Source organism: Equus quagga, unplaced genomic scaffold (assembly GCF_021613505.1).
Source record: "Equus quagga isolate Etosha38 unplaced genomic scaffold, UCLA_HA_Equagga_1.0 203_RagTag, whole genome shotgun sequence".
Lineage (NCBI taxonomy): Eukaryota > Metazoa > Chordata > Mammalia > Perissodactyla > Equidae > Equus > Equus quagga.
The window spans coordinates 3,896,011-3,914,993 of NW_025798627.1; the positions used below are offsets into that span (position 1 = coordinate 3,896,011).

Sequence of the window (18,983 nt, forward strand, 5' to 3'; positions counted from 1 at the left end):
ATTATATCCACTCTATACTGAAAACAAATTGAACAAATGATTGAAAATATAGGAGAATAATGAACTATCAGAAAGGGAAATTAAGAAAAAAGTCCCGTTGACAATTGCATCAAAAAGAATAGGGGGCTGGCCCGGTGGCCAAGTGGTTAAGTTCCCGTGCTCTGCTTCGGCGGCCAAGGGTTTTGCCGGTTCGGTTCCTGGGCGTGGACATGGCACTGCTCATCAAGCCATGCTGAGGCGGCATCCTGCATGCCACAACTAGAAGGACCCACAACTGAAAATACACAACTATGTACCAGGGGGCTTTGGGGAGAAAAAGGAAAAATAAAATCTTTAAAAAAAAAAGAATAAAATACTCAGGAATAAATTTAACCAAGGAGATGAAAGACTTGTTCACTGAAAATTATAAGATATTGATGAAAGAAATTGAAGAAGACAAAAAAGAAAGCTACTCCATGGTGATGGATTGGAAGAATTAATACTGTTAAAATGTCCACACTACCCAAAGCAATCTACAGATTCAATAGAATCCCTATCAAAATGCCAATGGCATTTTCCACAAAAATAGAACAAACAATCCTAAAATTTGCGTGGAACCACAAAAGACCCCAAATAACCAAAGCAATCTTGAGATAGAAGAGCAAGGCTGGAGACATCACATTCCCTGATTTCAAACCATATTACAAAGCTATAGTAATTAGAACAGTATGATATTGGCATAAAAACAGACACATATATTAATAGAACAGCATAGAGATCCCAGAAATAAACCCACACATATGTGGCAAATTAATTTACGACGAAGGAGCTAGGAATATACAATGGAGAAAGGGCAGTCTCTTCAATAAACGGTGTTGGGAAAACTGGACAGCCACATGCAAAAGAATGAAACTGGACCATTGTCTTACACTATATGCAAAATTAAATCAAAATGGATTAAAGACTTTAAGACCTGCGACCGTAAGACTCCTAGAAGAAAACACGGGTGCTAAGCTCATTGACATTGGTCTTGGTGATGATTTTTTGCATTTGGTACCAAAGCAAAGGCAACAAAAGCAAAAATAAATAAGTGGGACTACATCAAAGTAAAAAGCTTCTACACAGCAAAGGAAACCATCAACAAAATGAAAGGCAACCTACTGAATGGGAGAAAACATTTGCAGATCATATATCTAATAAGGGGTTAATATCCAAAATACATAAAGAACTCATACATCTCCATAGCAAAAAAACAAACAATCTGATTTAAAAATGGGCGGAGGATTTGAATAGACATTTTCCCAAAGAAGTCATACAGATGGCAAACAGGTACATGAAAAGATATTCAACATCACTAACTGTCAGGGAAATGCAAATCAAAACTACAATGAGATATCACCTCACACCCATCAGAGTGGCTATTTTCAAAAAAATAAGAGATAACAAACGCTGGTGAGGATGTGGAGAAAAGGGAATGCTTGTGCACTGTTCATGGGAGTGTAAATTGGTGCAGCCACTGTGGGAAACAGTACAGAGCTTCCTCAAAAAATAGACCTACCATATGATCCAGTAATTCCACTTCTGAGTATTTATCCAAAGAAAAAAAAAACACTAACTTGAAAAGAGATATGTACCCACATGTTCATTGCAGCATTATTTACAATAGCCAATATATGGAAACAACTTAAATGTTCATCAACAGACTAATGAATAAAGAAGATGTGGTATACATACACACACACACACACACACACACACACACACACACACACACACAATGGAATATTATTCAGCCAAAAAAGAAATCTTGATATATTTGCAAAAACATGGATGGGCCTTGAGGGCATTTTGCTAAGTGAAATAAGTCAGACAGAGGAAGATAAATACTGTGTGATCTCACTTATATGTGGAATCTAAAACAAAACAAAAGCAAGCTTATAGATACAGAAAACAGTTTGGTGATTGCCAGTGGCTGGTGGTGGGGTGTGGGTGGGAGAAATGAATGAAAGGAGTCAAAAGGCACAAGCTTCCAGTTATAAAATAAATAAGTCATGGGATGTAATGTACAGCATGGCAACTACAGTTAATAAAACTGTATTGCATTTTTGAAAGTTGCTAAAGGAGTAGATCTTAAAAGTTCTTATCACAAGAAAGAAAAATTCTGTAGCTATCTATGGTGATTGATGTTAACTAGACTTATTGTGGTAATCATTCTGCACTATACACAAATATTGAATCATTATGTTGTACACCTTAAACTAATATAATGTATGTCAATTATGCCTTAATAAAAAATTAAATTAAAAGTATTAGCAAGTAAAAGAAAAAAAGAAAATATAAGAGAGAAAAGAAGCAAATATTTTCCAAAGATAGCATATGGGGAAAATGGAAGACAGTGACTTGAATTACTTATCCAAGGAAATTAGATATTGAATTCTTCTACTGAATTAAATGATGTCTGAAAAGTGAATTTTAAAGATATTGTTTACAGCGTGGCTATTATTTATTAAAGAGCTTGAGATTTCACATTATTTAAAAATTTATTGTTTAAGCTAACTTCATTTTATCTGATTTATCCTAGGAAAATCATTTAGAAACAAAGATGATCAATGCTGGTTTACGATATGGATATGAATATCTGGGTAATTCCCCTAGGCTGGTCATTACTCCCCTCACTGACAGATGTTACAGGTAAACTCATTAATTTAAGGATCTATTGGAAATAACTTTAACTCACCCCTAGCCCACTAATTTCTTTAAAAGTACTGAATTATCTCCCACAGGTAAATGTGTCCTATGTTATTGTTTCCTATACCTTTATTTCTCCTCTCAATTTGGCCTTCAGTTTCTTTCTCTGCTGGCTTCTTGTACTCAACTCTAGAGCTCTAAGTATTATCAGACAATCCTGGTTTTTTTTTTTCCAAACTCTGAAATAGGTGTTCCGATTATTATTATTATTATTCCTCCCCAAAGCCCCAGTAGATAGTTGTGTATCCTAGTTGTAGGTCATTCTGGTTCTTCTATGTGGGATGCTGCCACAGGATGGCTTGATGAGCGGTCTGTAGGTCTGTGCCCGGGATCCGAACCAGCGAACCCCAGGCCACTAAAGTGAAGCATGCAAACTTAACCACTTGGCCACAGGCGGCTCCTGCTGTTGTTTTTTACATTGTTCATTTCTCCTTTCTTCTTAAAACTTTCTGACTTTTCCTTTTAGATCATTTGAGGCATCCTGTTCCTTTCCCTGAAAGAGAATTTTCTAGAATTCTGTTGTCATGTGGTGTTTTGTCTCACGCTTCATGGTTTCCTGAATGTTCACATCCACTCTCAGGCTTTAACAGCCTACATCCTGAAGCCCCCCAGATCTGTACCTGCAGCCAAGGACGCTCCTGTAAGCTCTCACCACACGCGTGCCTGCCGGATAGCTCCATTAGATATGTCATAGGTGTTTGCATTTATATTTTTGTAATCGACTTTCTGCATAATAAAAGGGCTTTAACTACTTTAACTCCAAGTTCTCATCTCCCATATTCCAAATTATTGTCAAATACTAACTTAAAGTTTGTGTTTTCATTTTCTTCCAAAAAATTTAGGCATTTTAACTAGTTGGTTGACTAAACCAGTCTCAGGATGCAAGCAGAAAGCAATTTTATTCTTTCTTATCACTGTTCTTTGAAACTTGCTCTATCAAATATTTTTCCCCGTTCCTGGATGAAATTTAGGGTAGATTCTCTAGTCTTTCTGGTTACTCTAAGATACTAATGAATAGTGTTATTTTTGTCAGATATTGAGAGTCCATATAAGTCTAATATCAAAGTTAATATCTTTCATCGAGTTTGAAACTTCCCTTCTCCCCAGCTCGAGCCTGACTCCCGCTCAGGGCCTGCATTTGGGAAGGTAAATGTGGTCAGCCCTGTGTCATTTTTATCCCAGTCCTTTGCATCCATCTCTCAGTGGCTTATTTTTGGTTCCTCTAGTGTTGGGGGTCGATGGAGGAGGGAAGAAGGAAAGGGAGAGGTAGGTTTGTATGTGACAGGTGTCCTTCGGGACAACTATCTCTTGGCTGCTTAGAGCCCTCAGTGATGGCACAAGCACAGATGTGCCAGATCTCCCAGGGGATGCTTATGTGGGTTCTTGGATCCCCCAGTCACTGGATTCTCCTACCTGTGGAAAATGCCTTCTCTGGCTGGCTTTTGGTGACTTTGGCCTCAGCCTCTGTCTGAGATCCATCACACACAGACCTCTCTTGTTGGGGTCTTCTCTGATTCTAGGTGGGCCTCCTTTGCAGGGTCCCTGCAAAGAGTCGTTCAGCATGACTCAAATCTGGCTCCCTCCCAGTGGGATCTGGATCTGGTCAGATGATACACACGCCTTTGTTTTGCCAGCAGTTAACAGTACATCTCTCTTACTGTCCTTGTTTTCTCCCACTCTGCCATCAGGGGAAGCTGCAGGCATTCTCTTGACTTTAAGTATTTTAAGTTGTGACTCAGCTCCCAGTTCCTGTGTTCCACAAACTCCAGGGGCCAATGTGCCAAGCTTTCTGAGTAGTTCTCTAAAGCCCCCTTACTTAGCTTGAGAGAGGGACAATGCTGCTCTCTCTCTTCCTCCGTACAGAGGGAGGAGAGATACACAACACAGTAATAGCTCTTCGCAATGAAATCCTCGCTCCTGGACTCCCATGCAGTCTTCCTAGGCAATGTATATGCCCTGATGCTAGATGACCAATCTCACTATCTATAAGATAAATGATCTGGCATATATTGCTCTCAGCTTGGAGTGTAGTCAAAATTTGAAGACAGAAGGAACCTCTATTTGTATACTGTAACATATTTTTACAGCTAATATTTATATAGGTTTTCCAAAAGTTTTATCATTGTCTTTACTCACTCTTGCTTCTTCCTTAGCCTTATTTCTTTTTTAATTTTTCTCCTTACTAGGCAACATCCTTAGTAATTGTTTCAGTGAGGTTCTGCAAGTAGTGAGATATATCAGTCTTTGTCTAAAAATGCCTCTCTTCTTTTTGATCTTCACTCAATTATTAAATGAAATTTTAGCTAGGTATAGAACTGTAGATGAACAGAAATTTTCCCTCAGCTCTCCAAAGATATTCTGCTGGCATTTGTTGCTACTGTTATTCTAATTATTATTCATTTGAAGGTAATTTTCTCTATTGCAGTTTCTAAGATTTTCTCTTTATTGTTGATGTCCACTGTAATGTTACTAAATGTGGGTGAGTTTTTATTTATCTTATTTGGGAATTTTTCAATTCATGTCTTTCTTCAGTTCTGGCAAATTCTCAGCATTGCCTTTTAAATTTTGCCTTTTCCCCATTCTCTTCCTTCTTTCTTCTATGTCTTTTAACTTCTCTTATACTTGATCTCTGTATCTCCCTGAGTGGTTTCCTCATATTTATCTTCTAGTGCATAATTCTGTCTCTTTATGTTTCCTGTGATGTTTAATCTGTTCACTGAGTTTTTAAAAGTTCAATGATTATATTTTTCATTGCCAGATCTCAGGTTGCCAGAGTTCTGTTTGTTTGACTTTTTTTTCCTCATGATTTTCTGATGTCTGTTGCTTTTTTAAAAAAAATCTCATTGAACAAACCAATAGGATGCCAGAGAAGGCAGAGTGCCATGTATGTATTAACCCCCCCAGACCTTTGTCCATCTGCCTTTGCCACTGCGAGTCTGACTCCTAACTCTGATCTCTCTTGCTCCAGTTTTAACTGAGCTCATTTTAGTAAAGGTGGTTTCTCCGCACAGTCTTACATGTTCTCAGCTCTGGAGGTATCCATGTGGAATGGTTTCACATTTACCTCTGAGGAGGTCTCTAGGGTTTTCTCTGGTCCAGAAAAAAGTTTTCATGGTAATTTCTCAGTCTGGGTTCGTGTGCCCCTGGGTAGTGGACGTTTAGACTCCACTCCTCTGAATGACGTAGGCTTTTCATTGGGCCCTGCATGAAGGGTAAGCTTCTTGTCTCTTCCATAGTTGACTCTTGTCTGTCTTGAGTCAGTTGCTGGAGTAATTTTAGTTTCCGTTTAGAAACAAGGCAGCCTTTGAAGGCTTCTAGGTTTATATAGGTAAATCCATTCCAGCTCCTCACCTTGCTCCGTTCTAAGTTCTAAGTTATTTTCTGTTTCTCTGTGGCCATAAATACACTCATGTTTATATGCAGATCCAAAACAATATGCACCTCTACACTGTAGCGCCTAATTACTTTACCAGCTTTCCATCTCCTCTTCATTGGTGATTTGCTTTTCATTTTTTCAAAAATGCCATCTATTTCAAAAGTTATTTGTTTTCTTTTCTGTAGCATGTCCATATGCTTGCAGTAGGGGATTGGGTGGTTCAGGATCAGCTGAATTCTCCATGGTGACCAGAAGTCAGCATTGAGTTTCAAAAGTGAATTTGTTCTGATTTTGTCATATATATAGCTTTACAGAAGTAAAATATCGGAACAGACAAAGTAATGCAGAGTCAAAAATGTTCAGAGGTTAGTGGGAAGAAATTATTGAAGAGAAAGTGGAAAATTTGGCTCTCAGGTTAAACTTTTCCTCTTTTCAGAATGTATATGAAAAAAATCACATTATTGTATGAAGATTGTTTTTTTCTCATGTTTCAGAACCCTGTTTGGAGCCCTTCACCTGCACCTTGGAGGAGCCCCTGAGGGGCCAGCGGGCACTGGAAAGACTGAAACTACCAAAGATTTAGCAAAAGCTGTAGCCAAACAATGTGTTGTTTTCAACTGCTCAGATGGGTTGGATTACCTGGCTTTAGGAAAATTCTTTAAGGTTTGAATTGACTCCTCATTTCTTTGCAATATGATAACTGCTCAGAGAGGAAGGTTATGATGAAACATAATTTAATGCAAGTAAAAGACACTGTATTTTAAGTAAAGTTAAAATTAATGTACTGTCTCAGTAATTCTCAAGAGAAGCAGGGTTGCATCAAAAGCTTGTTTGAGAGCGAGCTCTGCCTCCCACTCCGTTCCTGCTGTGATGGGCCCGGATCACTGATGAGAGGGAGTCATGTCCCTGCAGTGCACTGTGGCAGCTAAAAGTTTGAGAACCGCGACATCGTGTAAAGGTTGTGGGACTCTCAGCCTTCTTTAACCTGTACATCTTGTGATTAACAAGCCATGATTCAGTAATTTACTTTTATAGACACATTCTAGTTAAACTTTTTTGGTGAACTTGAAGCCCTTGTTTTGTTTTTCTTTTATTCTGAGTCAAATTCCCACTTTTATGAGTTTGTAAGATGGCAAAAGGAGGAATTAAAGATGTGAAGTCTGTTTATAAACCTGCGGACAGCTGGTCATTTTAGCACTTTGTTGCTACAGCCTGTTATTCCTTAAAATGTGAGGTGGTACGCTTGCACAAAAACTTATCCATTTGGGATTATGGGTTCTATTTATTTATTTGTTTGTTTTATTTCTATTTTTCTGTAATTTTCAAAGTAAATTTTAAAGATTCTGTAATCCTGGCTTTTCCAAAACTTCTCCAGAAGAAGTTAACATTTTGAAAAATAACCAAACTAACAAAATAGAGCATACCAATCCTGCCTCATCCAGTGAACTGTTTCCGGCTTAACTGTGGCCTGGTAATTTTATAACAGATTTAGGATATAAAAAAAGTCTACATTTGTGATGCTGGAACAAGTAGAATGAGTCAAAAAAAGAAAGTAAAAATTATCATAAATAAAAATCAAGAAAGCATTTGAATGACCAACTGCTATTTTAATCATGTTCTTAATGATTATTGGTGTAATGATTATTTAAGGAAGAAATAGCAAATCTAAAAGATCCAAGAGTAGTTTGAATAGGTATTATATTCCTAAATGTTTAAAGAAAAGTCTGGTATGTATTACTCAATTTTGGAATCCATATAATGATATTCCTAATTCTTTCATATAGATGCATACACTTATAGTATTAAATTTGCTTATTGATAAGTGTTTATTGATTATATAGACACTCTGTGTTAGGACTATGCTGAATAATGGGGTACAAAAGAAAAAGACATGGGTCTTACTGTAAAGAACCTCACAGTCCGTGTAACTGAATATGTGACTTCATAAGCATTCTGTTCTCTGTGATTTCTAATCCTTTTATTATATGAGGTATTAGAGATCCAGGTCATAGATAGAGTCTTCTCTAAATAATAAAAATATACTGTTCTTTGACTTGCATGGAGTTGTTGTTTAACGCAGTGTGGTTTGGTAGATGGAGCTGTGTGCAAGTCCGAGGTCAGCCACCATTAGCTGTGTGGCTTTGTACCAATCACTGAACATCTTGTATGACATAGCTTTAGTTTCCTTGCACAAAAGATGTGCACAAAGAGCCGTGCATCACGCCTGGCACACACCAGGCACTCAGTGAAACACACATATGTACATATGCTATCTGTAGAATATGCATTCAATAAATATTTGTTGAATTAATTTTTTAAAAAAGTAAATTTGGACTGAGCTATTCCAGCCTGCTTTTCTAGCTCTTCCTTATGAGCAAATGGCACATATTTGTGAGGTAGCTGTGAGTTAGGATTGCAGACTAGGGCTTCAAACTATGTTTATTGGCTACTAAGGTGCTTAGATTACAAAGTAGTCTCACCGGCAACAGGAGTCATCTTATTTAGAAGATTATTACAATCCCTTCTATGGAGTCCATATGGAAAAAGCAAATAAAACTAACTTGTAATTAAAAAGTAAGAAAAGCTTTGAAATTACAGGTATACATCTAAATGCCAAAAATATACTGAAAGTAAAAAAGATATGTATCAATTGGAAAATTTTCCAATTGATGAAACTCTTTGTTCGTGCAGAATAGTGAATTCGTAATAAAAAAAAATAAGCCATCTTTAAAGATAAAGGTGAATAAGCAATATCCTTGATAGGATATTAAATCCTTGAAAAGATGAGGTGAAAATGCAACATCTCAATGCAACGTTCAGTCAGATAAAATTGAAAAATTTCATTACTCTTTTCTCCCAGGGACTGTTATCTTGTGGTGCCTGGGCATGCTTTGATGAGTTTAACAGAATTGATTTGGAAGTACTGTCTGTGGTCGCTCAACAAATTCTTACTATCCAAAGAGGTAATGGACTGGTTTGCCTTTGCTTTATGTCAAAACAGTGGAAATCCGGCAGGTAATGAATGGCACAAGTCACATTTATATGTGGAATTGCTGAGTCGTTTCATTCTTGATTACCCACAGGTATTAATGCAGGTTCTGATATGTTAGTGTTTGAAGGAACGGAACTAAAACTTGACCCCACGTGCGCTGTCTTTATTACCATGAACCCTGGATATGCTGGGCGGTCAGAACTGCCGGATAATCTGAAGGTACAGAGGGGCAATTATCTAGTTCCTTTCTGTAATTTACAAAGTCAATATGTAAAAAGAAAGCACAAGCCACCCTTGAATTTTATGCAAAATATTTGCTTTCAGATGTTATATTTTAGAGAACTGTTTTAGAAAATATTTTTTAAAGCTTTGAATACCTCTAAAAAGTAAACATATGGGGCCAGCCCGGTGGCACAGTGGTTAAGTTCGCATGTTCTGCTTTGGCGGCCCGGGGTTCGCTGGTTTGGATCCTGGGTGCGGACCTATGCACTGCTTGTCAAGCCATGCTGTGGTAGGCGTCCCACATGTAAAGTAGAGGAAGATGGGCATGGATGTGAGCTCAGGGCCAGTCTTCCTCAGCAAAATAGAGGAGTATTGGAGGCAGATGTTAGCTCAGGGCTAATCTTCCTCAAAACAAAACAAAAATAAGTAAATATATGAACTGGATGCAACTTCCAAAACTTATTTATAAAAAATACTAGTTATTACAGAAAATTAGAAAAATAGGAAATACTGAGAAAGGTACTTATTCTACTGCTTACTGTGTTGTATCCTTCAATTTTAAATGCCTTTTAAAATGCCAGTTTTAAATGCTGATATCAGACAATTACGTATACTGAGTGATTTTTTCAAGTTAATATTATAACATGAGCATTTTCCTGTGTTTATAAATATTATTCAAACTGTAAATAAATTTACTGAGCTGTGTCTTACTGTTGGACATTTAGGTTGCTTTTAGTTTTCTTTCATTATAGAAAATATTACAGGGCCTGGCCCCATGGCTGAGTGGTTAAAGTTCTGCGTGCTCCACTTCAGCAGCCCAGGTTTGTGGGTTCAGAGCCCAGGCGGGGACCTACTCCACTTGCCACCCATGCTGTAGCGGCATCTCACATAGAAAAAAATAGAGGAAAATTGGCACAGATGTTAGCTCAGGGCTAATCTTCCTCAAGCAAAAAAAGAGGAGGATTGGCAACAGCTGTTAGCTCAGGGCAAATCTTCCTCAGGAAAAAAAAATTACAATGGGCAATTTATACTTAAGTCTTTTCTCTGTTTTAAAATATTTCCTTAGGTAGAGTCATAGGACCAAGACCTGAGTTGCTAAATTGCCTTCTGGCAGAGGTTGAAACAATTTACATCCCACATCAATTCTTAATTTACATTAATACCCAGCACTGATATTTTTTAGTAAAAAGAACAAAATACTTTGCTAATTGAATAGATTAGAATCTTCACTTAAAACAGAAAGAAGTTCTTTGATTATTGGTGAAAGCTGACGTTTTCCCCATATCTTTGTTGGGCATTTTCCATGCTTTTCCTGTGGATTACGTATCTATGGCCAGCACCTAGAGCACAGGGTGAAGAATAGCGCAGTGGGAGTTGTGCATCCAAAACCAAGTCTTCTGGCTTAAGTCCTACTTTCCTTCCACTGTTCACATTTGGTTCAACTAATTGCTGCCAAGTATTTTTGTATTTCCGTTCCATGCACTTTTATATGTTAATGAGTTGTTTTAGTCCTTTGCCTTGGTGGAGGAAGGTATGATTAAAAAATAAAAACTGGTAAATCCTCTTTTATCTGAGAAGCATTTTGCGACTTTTCATTGTGATTTCTGTTTAGAATTGCTTTTTTATTCACTCATGTTTTTCTTTTATTCAGTAGGATCAATGTGAATACATAAGTGTTTGTCAAGAGAAAAATCTGTGAGTAGCTAGTCCTAAAAAGCTGGGACCGTTGTTGATTGAGTCTGTTAATGCCCTGTGCAGACTTTTCCACGGTTTTGTTTACTGTGCGTGTTGCACCAGTGTCAAAATATTCACCTTGTGGTTCTTGGGGAAATGTATTTTCCTTCTCCTTTAGGCCAAAAGCTGCTCTCAAACTTTGGTAGCTTTTTGTTGTTGTTCCTCCTATTGTGCAGTCTTTTTGGTTAGAGCTGCTACAGAACATCTGTTTGCAAGTATATATGGAAATACCTAACAATTTTGGAAAAATGTCTTAGTCTGAAATGAAAGAGATATGTATTCTCAAATAGAAAAAAAAGACTGCTGAGGCCCAGGAGTGTTGTTACCAGTTTTCAGAGTCCACCTTGAGGCTTCCCTCTTCTTCGCCCAGCGATTATGCCAGTCACCAAAACCAGGAATCCTGTGTCACAAAAGTCTCGTAATGCCTGCTGCTCCTGTCCAGTCCCGCTGCCGTGCCTCGCTTCCTGCCCTCTTCAGTCTTCTCTTGCATGTCTTATTGCAACAGCTCTCTTTATTTATTTATTTATTTATTTATTTTATTTTTAAAATTTTTTTTTATTGAGTTATTGATAGGTTACAATCTTGTGAAATTTCAATTGTACATTAATGTTTGTCGGTCATGTTGTAGGGGCACCACTTCACCCTTTGTGCCCACCCCCCACCCACCTTTCCCCTGGTATCCACTAAACTGTTCTTAGTCCATAATTTTAAATTCCTCATATGAGTGGAGTCATACACAGATTATCCTTCTCTTGCTGGCTTATTTCACTTAACATAATTCTCTCAAGGTCCATCCATGTTATTGCAAATGGAATGATTTTATTCTGTTTTGCAGCTGAGTAGTATTCCATTGTATATATGTACCACATCTTCTTTATCCATTCCTCTGTTGATGGGCACTTAGGTTGCTTCCACGTCTTGGCTATTGTAAACAGTGCTGCAATAAACATTGGGGTGCACAGGACTTTTGGGATTGCTGACTTCAGGCTCTTTGGATAAATACCCAGTAGTGGGATGGCTGGATCGTATGGTAGTTCTATTTTTAGTTTTTTGAGGAATCTCCATACTGTTTTCCATAGTGGCTGCACCAGTTTGCATTCCCACCAGCAGTGTATGAGGGTTCCTTTTTCTCCGCAACCTCTCCAACATTTATTGCTGTTAGTTTTAGATATTTTTGTCATTCTAATGGGTGTAAGGTGATATCTTAGTGTACTTTTGATTTGCATTTCCCTGATGATCAGCGATGATGAGCATCTTTTCATGTGCCTATTGGCCATCAGTATATCTTCTTTGGAGAAATGTCTGTTCATGTCTCCAGCCCATTTTTTGATTGGGTTGTTTGATGTTTTGTTGTTGAGTTGCGAGAGTTCTTTATATATTACGGATATTAAGCCTTTGTCAGATATATGACTTGCAAATATTTTTTCCCAGTTAGTGGGTTGTTTTTTTTTTCAATCCTGCTTTCATTTGCCTTGAAGAAGCTCTTTAATCTGATGAAGTCCCATTTGTTTATTCTTTCTATTGTTTCCCTTCTCTGAGAAGGCATGGTGTCCGAAAAGATCCTTTTAATACTGACGTCAAAGAGTGTACTGCCTACATTTTCTTCCAGAAGGCTTATGGTTTCAGGTCTCACCTTTAGGTCTTTAATCCATTTTGAGTTTATTTTGGTGAATGGTGAAAAAGAATGGTGAATTTTCATTCTTTTACATGTGGCTTTCCAGTTTTCCCAGCACCATTTGTTGAAGAGACTTTCTTTTCTCCATTGTATGCCCTCAGCTCCTTTGTCAAAGATAAGCTGTCCATAGATGTGTGGTTTTATTTCTGGGCTTTCAATTCTGTTCCATTGATCTGTGCACCTGTTTTTGTACCAGTACCATGCTGTTTTCATTACTGTAGCTTTGTAGTATCTTTTGAAGTCAGGGATTGTGATGCCTCCCATTTTGTTCTTTTTTCTCAGGATTGCTTTAGAAATTCGGGGTCTTTTGTTGCCCCATATGAATTTTAGGATTCTTTGTTCTAATTCTGTAAAGAATGTCATTGGGATTCTGATTGGGATGGCGTTGAATCTGTAGATTGCTTTAGGTAGAATGGACATTTTAACTATGTTTATTCTTCCAATCCATGTGCATGGAATGTCTTTCCATCTCCTTATGTCGTCATCCAATTCTCTCAGAAAGGCCTTGTAATTTTCATTCTATAGGTCCTTCACTTCCTTAGTTAAGTTTACCCCAAGGTATTTTATTCTTTTTGTTGCGATTGTGAATGGTATTGTGTTCTTGAGTTCTTTTTCTGTTCATTACTGGAGTATAGCAATGCTACTGATCTATGCAAATTGATTTTATACCCTGCAACTTTGCTGTAGTTGTTGATTACTTCTAACAATTTTCCAATGGATTCTTTGGGGTTTTCTATATATAAGATCATGTCGTCCGCAAACAGCGAGAGTTTCACTTCTTCCCTCCCTATTTGGATTCCTTTTATTCCTTTTTCTTGCCTGATTGCTCTGGCCAGGACCTCCAGTACTATGTTAAATAAGAGTGGTGATAGAGGGCATCCTTGTCTCGTTCCTGTTTTCAGGGGGATGGGGTTCAGTTTTTGCCCATTGAGTATGATGTTGGCTATGGGTTTGTCGTATATGGCCTTTATTATGTTGAGGTAGTTTCCTTCTATGCCCATTTTGTTCAGAGTTTTTATCATAAATGGCTGTTGGATCTTGTCAAATGCCTTCTCTGCATCTATTGAGATGATCATGTAGTTTTTATTCCTCAGTTTGTTGATGTGGTGTATCACGTTGATTGATTTGCAGATGTTGAACCATCCCTGTGTCCCCGGTATGAATCCCACCTGATCCTGATGTATGATTCTTTTGATGAATTGCTGAATTCTGGTTGCCAAAATTTTGTTTAGAATTTTTGCATCTATGTTCATCAGTGATATTGGCCTGTAGTTCTCTTTTTTCATGGTGTCCTTGTCAGGTTTTGGTATCAGTGTGATGTTGGCCTCATAGAATGTGTTAGGAAGTGTTCCATCTTCCCTAATTTTTTGGAATAGCTTGAAAAGGGTAGGTATTAAATCCTCTCTGAAAGTTTGGTAGAATTCCCCAGGAAAGCCATCTGGTCCTGGGGTTTTATTCTTTGGGATGTTGTTGATTGCTGTTTCAATCTCTTTCCTTGTGATTGGTCTGTTCAAATTGTCTGCCTCTTCTTGAGTGAGCTTTGGGAGATTGTAGGAGTCCAAGAATTTATCCATTTCCTCTAGGTTATCCATTCTGTTGGCATATAGTTTTTTGTAGTATTCTCTTATAATCTGTTGTATTTCTGCAGAGTCTGTTGTTATTTCTCCTCGCTCATTTCTGATTTTGTTTATTTGAGCTTTCTCCCTTTTTTTCTTTGTAGGTCTGGCTAGTGGTTTGTCAATTTTATTTATCTTCTCAAAAAACCAGCTCTTTGTCTCATTGATCCTTTCTACTGCCTTTTTCATTTCAATAGTATTTATTTCTGCTCTGATTTTTATTATTTCTCTCCTTCTGCTGACTTTGGGCTTCATTTGTTCTTTTTTCTCTAGTTCAGTTAGGTGTGCTTTAAGGTTGCTTATTTGGGATTTTTCTTGTTTGTTAAGATGTGCCTGTATTGCGATGAATTTTCCTCTTAATACAGCTTTTGCTGTATCCCATATGAGTTGGTATGCCATGCTATCATTTTCACTTGTTTCCAGGTATTTTTTTATTTCTTCAATGATCCATTGCTTGTTCAGTAGTGTGTTGTTTAGTCTCCACATCTTTGTGCCTTTCTCAGCTTTTTTCTTGTAATTAATTTCTAGCCTTATAGCACTATGATCTGAGAAGATGCTTGTTATTATTTCAATTTTTTTAAATTTGTAGAGGCTTGCCTTGTTTCCCAACATATGGTCTATCCTAGAGAATGTTCCATGTGCACTTGAGAAGAATGTGTATTCAGCTCTTTCAGGGTGAAGTGATCTATATATGACTATTAAGTCCAATTGTTTTAGTTTTTCATTCAGCTCCACTATTTCCTTGTTGATTTTCTGTCTGGATGATCTGTCCATTGATGTGAGTGGGGTGTTGAGGTCCCCTACTATTATTGTATTGTTTTTAACATCTTCCTTTAGGTCTGTTAATAGTTGCTTTATGAATCTTGGTGCTCCTGTGTTGGGTGCATAGATATTTATAAGCGTTATTTCTTCTTGATGAAGTGTCCCTTTGATCATTATATATTGTCCCTCTGTGTCTCTCTTTACCTGTCTTATTTTGAAATCCACTTGGTCTGATATGAGCATTGCAACACCTGCCTTTTTTTCCTTGCTATTTGCTTGAAGTATTGTCCTCCACCCCTTCACCCTGAGTCTGTGTTTGTCCTTGGGGCTGAGGTGTGTTTCCTGGAGGCAACAAATTGTTGGATCGTGTTCTTTAATCCATTTTGCCACTCTGTGTCTTTTTATTGGAGAGTTCAATCCATTCACATTGAGAGTGATTATTGATGCCTGTGGACTTAATGCTATCAATCTGTTGCTCATTATCTTGTTTTCCTGTGTTTCTTTTCCTGTGTGCTTTAGACTACCCATTTAATACTGCAATTTCTTATGCTGGGTTACTTAGATTTTTCCTTATTTATGATTTGTGACTCTGTTCTGTACTTTATTTTAGTGTCTACCTTGAAGTTTGTATTTAGAATCTCGTGTATAATATAGTCTATTCTCTGGTGGTCTCTTACCTACTTGACCAATACTGATTTAGACCCTTTGCTCTTCCCCTCCTAAATAATTATTTTCCTTTTTTATTCCAACTCGTCTTATTCATTTGTAGTTAGAGTGCTAAGATCGTCCTTGTTTTGGTAGTTTCCCTACCTTTACCCTAATGCTATAGTTGAATATTTGCTATCCTGTTCTGGTTCTATCCATCGGTCTCCCTAGTCTGTGGATTGTGTCCCCTTTCTCCCTTTTTTCTTTTTTCAAGTATGAGAGCCTTCTTGAGGATTTCTTGTAATGGAGGGCTTTTAGTTACAAATTCCCTTAACTTTTGTTTGTCTGGAAAAGATTTAATTTCTCCCTCATATCTGAAGGAAATTCTTGCTGGATAGAGTATTCTTTGCTGAAGGTTTTTATCCTTTAAAGCTTTGAATATATCACTCCATTCTCTCCTAGCTTGTAGGGTTTCTGTAGAGAAATCCGCTGACAGTCTGATAGGGGCTCCTTTGTAGGTTATTCTCTTTTTTTCCCTTACTTCCCTGAGTATTCTCTCCTTATCATTCCTATTTGCCAACTTTACTATTATGTGCCTTGCGGTGGGTCTTTTTACATTGACAAATCTAGGAGATCTAAGACCCTCCTCTACACACATTTCTCTGTTGATCCCTAGATTTGGGAAGTTCTCTTCAATAATTTTGTTAAGCACACTTTCTGTTCCATTTTCCTTTTCCATATTCTCGGAAATTCCTATGATCCTTATGTTCTTACTCCTCACTGAATCCATTATCTCTCGGAGATTTTCCTCATTTTTTTTAACTCTTAGTTCTCTTTCTTCCTCTGTCTGGTGCCATTCAGCCTGTCTGTCCTCGATTATGCTAATTTGCTCCTCTATGTTGTTTACACGGGCATTCAGGGAATCGGTATTCTGTTTTATCTGGTCCATTGTGTTTTTCATCTCAAGTATTTCTGTTTGATTCTTCTTTATGATTTCAATCTCTTTTGTGAAGTAACTCCAGAACTCGGCTTGTTTCTCTATCTTTCTCTCTACCTCATTGAGTTTTTTGATTATAGCTGCTCTGAATTCATTATCACTTAGTTTACCTAATTCCAAGTCCTCAGGACTTAATTCTGTGTTTTTATTGTTTTCCTTCTGGTCTGGGGCTTTTATAAATTGCTGGATGGTAGAGGAGTGTTTTTTTCTCATGGTGGTAGAATTCAGTTGCAGTTACAGCCTGTCGCCACTAGATGGGGGGTCAAGAGCGGCATGTTAGCTCTCCGCCTTGGGGCAAGATGGCTGCGCCCACTGGCTTCGCTGGGGGGGAGGGGCTGTTACTCACACGTGCTGGTCTGGGTTCAGATCAGTTCTGTTCTCTGGTCTCCCAAGGCCCTTGATTTATGGGGTCCCTGCGGATGGAAGCTTTCCCCCCGTCAGCGGGTCTCCACTGAACCAGGGCAGGAGTCCTGGATGATCCCCCGGTCATGCGGCCCCTCCCCCGCTCCTTCCCAACCCACGCAGCAGCCATCGCAGACTCTAGGGGAGGGAGCGATGTTCTCTCCTACCGTTCCAGCGCCTCTGAAGGTGTAAAGCAAGGTTATGATCTCTGCCTTCTTGGTATTGTAGGTCTCTAACGAGCTGGCGTTATTTTTGTTCTCTGAAATTCAGTTCTTCCAATCTTTTGTTATATTTTGAAGGGGAGAGAATCCTGGGTCAGCTCACCCCGCCATTTTGCTCCGCCCCCTCCTGCAACAGCTCTCTTACAGCTGACTCTTTCCATCCTGCTCATGCCCGTGGGTTCTCGGGACTCCTTTGTTAGGTCTCTCCACCTGAACTCCTGACACTTGGGTGATGGATTCTGTTCCTCCAGTTGTCACTCCCTCCTCTCTGCCTGAGTCTCTGGTGGCTGACTCCACGGAGACTTCACTGTTGGAGAACTCTCACTTTGCCAGGGGCTATTTTGGGTAGGTCTTAAAATGACTGTCTTGGCTCTCTCTTTTCCTCATCATGTACATCTCTTGCATCCTTTGTCCCAGCAAGCTCTGGGAGTGAAGGCCACGTTGATCCTGCTGCCCCAGGCCACTTTTTCTTTCCCAGACATCAGACAGGTACCAATCCATATCTCCCCAAATATGCGGATGCCCATCAAGCTCTCACTGAACTTGGGGGCGATGAGTGGGGGGTTGCGGGAACTCATAATGGAAATCTTTGCACAAATCCTCCTGCCTTCCTTACTCTCTGAAATATTTTGTGATCTACAAGTAAGTGAGAAGGTTCAAGAATTGTGTACATTTCCTTTGTAAATTTTGCATATTTGGCAGATCGTAGGGACTTTGATAAGTGATGTGTATCGTTTGGTGCAGAAAGAGTCCCATTTTGACATCCTGTACATCTAGATAATATCTGCATAGTAGAACAATTTCTTAAACACATCTCCACTTTAGAGAAGCTGTATTTTATATTGAAACTATTCTGAAAAATCAATACTCATTAACTGTTTCAGAATAGTTAAGTATTAGAAGCCATGGTGATTATGGAATAGTTTAGACCTAAAAAATATTTTGATCAGGATGCTTTTCTCTGTGATAAATAAGAGTCAACGTTAAATTTTTGATGGAGGACTCCTATTAAATGGAACACCATGATAACCTCTTGAAACTTCTTTACCTTGCTCTAGTTTTTCTTCTCCTGGCCACTGATATGTCTGTTCCATGGTATTACCCCCATATTGCTAATAGAGCCAAGAGAATGTGAATAGGATCGTCAGAAGGAAACCTACACACACAGAACTGCATGTTGACCCCAAACTAGTAGCAATTTGCACTATTGTGGAAAGACTGTATCACCCTAACCTAGCCATTGGCCGACTGACTGATTTGTTAATTCATTAATTCTTTCTTTTATTCATTAAAAAAAAAGTTGCTGAGAGCCTACCCTTTAAAAGTGGCACCATCTGTATAGTAATTCTCTTGCATTCTTTTTCCCTCAAGTATGCAGTGGTTAGAACACTTGCTTAAGCTTCTCTCTTCCACATTTTTGCTCAAGCTATATATTTGTAACATTTTATTCCTTTCTTTAATGGTAACCTTATTGATAAAATAGCAGTACTAAGGCCTCTAGATGATAATTAACGTAAGACATTTGAAGGATCTTACTTGATGCAAATCTTTTATTTGTTCTCAACTTGGAAGAGTCATAACAGATCACTTAAGCAAGATGTTCTTAGTTTCTGT

At 38.3% G+C, this 18,983-nt stretch overlaps 1 protein-coding gene across 1 annotated transcript in view; it reads left to right on the forward strand.

Annotated features, from left to right (window-relative positions):
- Positions 1-18,983, forward strand: part of LOC124233445 (dynein axonemal heavy chain 7-like) — a 234,964-nt gene that overhangs the window by 87,071 nt on the left and 128,910 nt on the right. The window contains exons 24-27 of the mRNA XM_046650549.1: positions 2,561-2,670; positions 6,598-6,766; positions 8,964-9,066; positions 9,187-9,314. Coding sequence (XP_046506505.1) covers positions 2,561-2,670; positions 6,598-6,766; positions 8,964-9,066; positions 9,187-9,314 — 510 coding nt within the window. The remainder of the gene's footprint in view (positions 1-2,560; positions 2,671-6,597; positions 6,767-8,963; positions 9,067-9,186; positions 9,315-18,983) is intronic.